Source organism: Puma concolor, chromosome A1, assembly GCF_028749965.1.
Source record: "Puma concolor isolate L17-30 chromosome A1, mPumCon1.1.hap2, whole genome shotgun sequence".
NCBI lineage: Eukaryota > Metazoa > Chordata > Mammalia > Carnivora > Felidae > Puma > Puma concolor.
The window spans coordinates 67,792,050-67,799,110 of record NC_141667.1 but is presented as its reverse complement, the minus strand read 5'-3'; the positions used below and the strand labels follow the sequence as shown (position 1 = coordinate 67,799,110).

The following is a 7,061-nucleotide window of genomic DNA, read 5'->3' as shown; positions in this document are numbered from 1 at the left end:
GAACACAGTTAAAGTACATCATGGAATTAGAAATATTTATTCAGAATATAAGAATGTTTGTAAAATATTATAAATGTCTCTGTATAAATAAATGGAGTTTTTTTTTTTAAATTCTATATCAAATAACACAAAGTAGCTATTTTACAGCAGCTAAAACTAAAGGCATCTGGAAACATTTAAAGCATACAAGTGAAGAATCTAAAAAATTACAAGGTATAGTACAGTGTTAAGTGGCAACTTTAAAATGAGACTCTCAGTACAAACAGTAGAACAATACTGACAAATGCAAACTTAGTCACATGTGCTTTAATAACTGACAGTACATTCAAGCAGGTTTTTCTAATTCAAGTGGTTTAAAAAGCACATTTTCAAATAGGAAACTGAAATCTCATGCAAAGTAAATAAGTCTTGATAATATGTCAAGAAACTGATTAGAAATAGAAAAGTGAACATTTCATTATCTTTGCATTAGGTTCAAACAAAAGCAGATTCTTATTAGGGGCTCTCACTTGGCAGTCCTGACAGGAACACTCTCCGTGAATTCTAGGAGTTCTACAAACAGAACATTTTCTACATGGATTTGATTTGCAAAAAGTGCCAAAGTGAACAGTACAGCAAGAACTACCTAAAGGCAGGTCATCTGTGTGAATGGAGGGTGAGAATTCTGTATATAGCTTGCTTTATTCTGCTGAGCTGGGATTTCAAATGATTAGTGGGTGATTTGTAGCAACCTTGACTATTGAAAAAATCAAGTCAAGGGTATGGTTAGGGTCTGGTTATTCCAGTAGCAGTTGCTGTTACTGGGCAATGATTTCTTGGTCATATGTAAGATCTTAGATGCAATGTGATGAGAATTTATCAAATATTAATCACAAATGCAACCACTGTCTATGTGAAACGGTCTTCCTCTGTACAGGAATTGGTAAAATGAGAACGCATGTATAGCTGCTTTTCAGCTTGTACCCTTTTCACTTGTTTATATTTTAATAGCCATGGAGTGCTCAGTGATGATACGGTGGCAGCAGCCACCATCATTAATAGTTCTTTTTCCAATTCTAAAAAGTCCATGCTTGGCAGCCTAAGGCATGTCTCTATTAGTGAGTCACATGAAATTAGAAAGTAACTTCAAGTGTGTGAAATGGGGAACTTGAGAAGGCCACAGAGTCAGCGCTCACTTGAGCCCGGCTGACATGAACACAGGTTTCAGCGACCCAGAAGAGGGTTTGGATAAACTTCAGTAAGAACTGTGTGTGCAGCAGGTAGAGTTTGCAAGCCTCAGTGAGAGGTGATGATTGTGTCAAATAGGCCATTGGACTGGATAAATCAAAAAACATTTGCTGTGTGGGTTTTTTTGGAGATTTTAAAAATACTATTCTACAAAGCTGTCATTTAAGAAAAAAACCTCCAAAATGTTGCTTCTGCTCCCTTCCCTCCCAAAATGCCTTGGCAGCCCTATGACTGCACCCTGTTGAATTCAGTGAAATTTCACTCTTCAGGTGATTCTTTCCCTTTGGGTCTCTGCTGCATCTAGAAATGTACATACAGCTGTAAACTAAGTGAACATGATCTTTGCACTTTCTGCAGTTTCACAGATGAGACCTAACTCCCAGTTAGGCATTTGCAAATGGCTTCAAGTTTTATGGATCCTTAGGATTTCCGTAAGTCATTAATAAAAGCTTTGGTCATTTTCTGTACTCCTGATGTCTCTTCTCACTATTTACTTAGAACATGAACATGATATTCCAAACACGTGAGAGCTTTGAGTTAGGTAATTGATAGAATTAAGAATTTTTAGGATACTATAGAGGTTCTTAAATTCATGCCATTGATAGACTCCAGTCCAGATGAGCTAAAACTATGGGGTTTTTTCCTTCATTTAGAATAACATAATTGGATCTATATGTAGGTGGGAATTAGGAGATCTTCAAATAGTTTCAAGTTTTTCTTAGAGCAGTAAAATCCTTACTAGCCTCATCCTAACAGTTTTTGAGAAAAAAATCGCATTGGGTCTAATTGGGACTGCCTTTCTGGAGTAGAATGTCAGGGCTCTAATTAAGTTCTCTGAGATCCCTGTAGAAAGTACTGACGCAGGCTCAGAGGAGGACTTAGCAACAGGTGCATGCATCTCCAGGGAGAATTAAGCAATTATGTTTAACTGGCGCTTAATTTTTTTATTAACTGAACATTCCAGTTTCAGGCAACATGGATATTAACTTCAGGAACTTGACATGCTTGCAGATGAGAGCGAATATGAAACAGTTAATTACCTGCATTGGCAGTGATGAAACATCTAGTGTGTACCGCTGGGACTGGAGCATGAGCTGGAGGAAGGGCATGAGAAATCTCACCTGTCTGATCACACAAGATACTTAATCATAAATAACTTCTGGTATGTCTCAAAGAGGAATCTTCCCACCTGCAAGTCCATTGAAGTTCTGGCAGCTGGTGCAGATGGGGTTTGGCAGAACATCAGATCAGTTGGCGGGCCCACACATGGATGCTGCTCCAGCCACAGACTGCAGTCTCTTTTGCCTGATTTTTGCCTTAATTCGGCAGTGGGAAATACAACCCTAAGGAACTGTGAGATGGATCCTTTCTTCCTGTGCCTGTTTCTCTGAGAGCCAGAGACTGAACTCTGAACAGAGAAGGTGACTGCCTAAAAGGAGTAACCACTGAGGAAGCCGGAAAACAAAAACATGAAAGTCAAATCTGTTTCATTGTTTACCTTTTATGGAGAGGTCAATAAACCAGCTTCTATTTAGAAAGAAAAACTCAGGTTTTCAGGCACTTGCAATTTTTTTTACTTTTAATCAATGTGGTTTTAGTGGGACTCATGATTAGAATAAATCCGTGCCTCTTGGTTCACCTTCAACCAGCATCTTGTCTTAGGGAGTATTTGAAAAACACAAGGAAAGGAAATCAACTATTTAATTGCTTTTTTATTCCACACCTTTATAAAAGTAACAGTTTTCTGGGGAAATAGTTTGGATCTAGTCACCACATATTAAAAAGTATGATGTTGAAGGATAAACTCAAAGGAGACCAGGTAGGGTAATACTGGGCTTAAAATGGAGGAGCTGAGACCTCCCGAGTCTGAAAGAGTTACATGACCCTATATGACTCACCTAAAAGAGTGAGTTCTCTTTTAACTTGGACCAAGAATGGTAGACAGAGGTCAGCAGACGATTTTATTCCTGTGTCAGCTATACCTTTCAGTGTTGGTGAAATTAAAACTTCTGATGCCTGTTCAGTCAACAGGAGAGCCATGAGTGGTTTCCCACCCTGGACATCCCAGTTGGCTAAGGGGAGGCCGTTTCCCCTAGGCAGACTGGAAAAATGGGGAAAACCAGCATTTTGCCTTTTAAACCCCTTTTGCACATACTTTTTTAGCCATAAAATTTTCCTTGTGACAAAATGAAACTTTATCACACGCGTAAAAATTAAGAAAAAAAAATCACAAGAACCATCTTTGCTAAATAGTAGATACATAACAGAAACAGCAGCCAGTGGGCACTTTCACAGTGATCAAAGCAGCCAAAAGCTGGTCCTTCCAGACTTACACTGGTTTTTGTTTTGTTTTGTTTGAAGGCAGGCAGCTTCACTGCTGGCCTGAGAAAGAAGGGTGATCACTTTTGGGAAAGAACTGCCCTGCCCTCCAAGGTGGTGGCTGGAGTGGCCTTCGCCATTGCAAAGAAGGCTTGAGGAACTCAGCTTGTCTGAAAACAGACCTTTAGTAGCTCACGGATATTGGGGCTGTAATGTGACCTGGTCATAAACAAAACTTCGTGCACTGTGGCATTGGGATACAGTTCTCAGGAGACTGGGTGGATCTTCAGGTGCTACAGAATGAAAGGCAAGTGGTGTTTGAAAATGTCAGTGTAGGGTAACTACAGAAGAACTGAAAGACAGGAATGGAATAATGAATTTAAGATGGTGGAGGCCTTCCTGAAAGAATTCAGGTACTTTGGTCCCCGCCCAGCCCTGTCAGCATTTTTCTTGAGATTTAACCTGTTTAAGGACTAAGTACCGTATACTAACCGCCATTTCTCTAGGGGGATAAAAGGAGGTCTCTAACAACCATTTCTTCACCCCCTGCCCTTCCTAACATCAGAAGTGAAGTTGAACTGGTGGTTCAGTAGCAGCCTCTTCAATAGGTGGTATCAGCCTGCAAAACATTCAGTCTACTCCATGTCCTGCCTCTTGCCTTTAGAGAAAGAGAGGTCCAGAGCTATGTTTCTCATCCTGTGCATGAGCTTTGTTTGATTCATGCAGAACAGCAATTATGTGGTGCCCTGGGGTGGGCAAAAGTACTAATGCTCCTCTGCTCTTGAAGAAACTCCTGGTAAAATTTTAGTTCCACTATATGTATCAATAGGACTATCTCAGCTCTAAGTCTTGGCTTTAATAAGGCTCCACTGGGAGGGAAAATCCCAGAGTCAAAAGAAAGTGCCCTTCCCATCCCTACATCCACAGTGAGAGGTGAAAGAAGTCTCATTCTCCCAAACAGAGCTGTCAGGCATAGCCCTGGGGTTGCTCCCCCATAACTTCAAATGTATCAGGGACCAGAAGCGATGCCTATGCACCACTCCCCTGTAATCTACCTTCCAGAGCACCTCTGAGCGACCGTCTGTCTTGGGGTTGGTAGTGGGACTTGAACACCAAAGGCCTGGTTGCAATAAGCAAATCAGTTCTAGAGGCTGAAGACAACCCCTCCCCACTCCCATGTTTTGTCAGCATTTATCTCTGAAGAAGAAAGAGGAGAAATGGGATGTCAAAGATAAGGAAAGAATGGACAGTCTTGTAAAACAAATGCCGAGGGTACCACCGATGCACAAGCTCCAGAACAGGTGGGAGAGTGACTGCCGGGGCTGAGAGCAGAAGCAAGGCCTACTGAGCATGGCGCACAGAGCAGGTATTTACAGGCTGTCCGTGGGCCTGGAAGGGGAGGGGCGGGAGCCTCTGGATAGTCTACACGGTGTCACCAGGCCACTCACCCCTGGGGCTGATGAGTCCATGGCACTCCACTATGCAGGTGCTGACCTACCTGCCAACCTTCCTTTTTGTCACTCTCCCACCAGGTGCTCTGCCTCCGGGGTGCTTCTGTCCCCGGTGAACTGCTAGAGTTTAGCTTCCATGGAAGGAGCTTTGGTGCCCAAGTGCTGATTAAAGTGAAGTTTCATTGGTGTGTGGCCTTGAGTTCTCCTCCTCCAGCAGAGCTATTCTTTGCTTAAGCATCCTCACTTGGGTCTCGTGTCTCTCCACCATGGCCATCATCTGAGACTCCAACTTCTTCAGTTTGTTCTGATGCTTCTTCTTTGCTTTCTCATAGGCAGCCACCAAGTTGCTGTGGGAGGAAGAGGGGAGGAGAAGGACGAATTATTTGGAGTGTTGAGGCACACACTACCGTCTGCTGGGTAACCAGGTCCAGAGAGAGGTCCCTCGGTCTCTAAAGTAGGAATCTGAAGTCAGGTGTTCCGCGCTCATGGCCATTCACCTGTTGGCTTAACTGTAGTTAGTTTCCGTGCTAGAGACTTCTCCCTAATCTGTTAGGAGAAGTATAAACCAACAACCCAGACTAGCCACATCCAAAATCAGTAACAGAAAAGGCAGCTGAATTCCAGAAATCTGTCATTTAAATACAAACGGTGAATCTGGATCTTTTTGTTGTTCCACGGCTGCCTACAACAGATGGTCGAGTGTAAACTACCAAGAGTGTTCCTCAAGCCCTGCAGTCTAAGTGACCTCACCTAGGAGGTGGGCACAGAGGCTCGATGACTTCTCTTTACACTTTGGGCTGGTGGGATTCAGAGCACGAGGCCATAAACTAACATTGCCAGCCAAACATGGAATATAAGCCTTTGTGAACTTACAAAGTTCTTACAAAGAACTTATAAAGAGCATGGTGGAAGAGAACAGGGGGTGAGCAAGTCCTAATACCCTCTCTGGTTAAAAATAGCACCCCAGTCCATTCCATGTACAGTGAGGTCCTCCAAGTGTGGTCTGAGAACAGACTCCCAGAGATTCCCAAAACCCCCTCAGGAGAGGCCTTGGAGGTCCTTTACCTCCTAACTGCACATCTGTGTGAAGCTAGATATTCCGGATTTATTTCAAAACAATATATTGCCTATAGAAATGGTTGTGTGTCCTATTACACCAGTTTATTTTGAGAGCGTGCGCATGTGTGCAACAGGTGGGGGGGAGGGGCAGAGGGAGGGAGGGAGAATCCAAAGCAGGCTCTGCGCTGACAGCGTGGACGCACTCCTTCGACAACCTGTAAGATCACGACCTGAGCAGATACCAAGAGTCAGATGCTCAACCACCTGAGCCACCCAGACGCCCCTAAACCAGACATTAAATAGATTTCCAAATTGTAAAAACGGTACCACTTTTCCAATTATCTTTTTGGAAAATAGTTATTTTTTAAATAAGTGCCAGTTGCATTATATGTAAATTTATTTTATTTTCTTGTAAATGAATAAAAAGTTACAGACATTTGTCTCGGTTTTAGTTTCTAAAGTGAGATTTATCAATAAATAATTTGAAAACAAAGTTCTTTGAGTTCCTCAAGTTTTATGAACATAAAGGGGTCCTGAGCCCAAAAAGTTTGAGACTGCTGCCTTAGAGCAGTGCTCTGTAAAGTGTTCCACCGGATATTAAGTGTTGCTCAAATAGGGGTGCCTGGCTGGCTCTGTTGGTAGAGTGAGCGTCTCCATCTTGGAGTCGTGAGTTCAAGCCCCACGTCAGGGGCAGAGTTTACTCAAGACAAATAAATACAAAATAAATGCTCAAGAAAGGTTCTGTAGCCAATTTTGTTTGGAAGACGTTGGCTTAAACACAAACATATCTTTTCATTGTAGGACTTCTCAGAACCTTTACTGTGTTACTTGTTAAGGGGACCACAGTGTGCTGTATTTCCCAAACATGTGGCCCAAGGACAGGCCTTTACTGAGTATTTCTTAGTCATCTTTGTAACATACATAACACTATGTAATGCTCTAGGGAAGACCAGGCTGGGGGAGTGGGGGAGGGCAGGTGAGGACTTTTCATTCCAGTACTGGTTT

At 42.6% G+C, this 7,061-nt stretch overlaps 1 protein-coding gene across 4 annotated transcripts in view; it reads right to left on the bottom strand.

Annotated features, from left to right (window-relative positions):
- Positions 1-2,921: 2,921 nt before the first annotated feature.
- The window catches only part of MCC (MCC regulator of Wnt signaling pathway), a 433,554-nt gene continuing 429,414 nt past the window's right edge, over positions 2,922-7,061 (bottom strand). For all 4 annotated transcript variants that reach the window (XM_086682183.1, XM_086682115.1, XM_086682242.1 and 1 more), the window contains one exon: positions 2,922-5,344. In XM_086682183.1, coding sequence (XP_086538309.1) covers positions 5,164-5,344 — 181 coding nt within the window. In that variant the 3' untranslated portion in view covers positions 2,922-5,163. The remainder of the gene's footprint in view (positions 5,345-7,061) is intronic.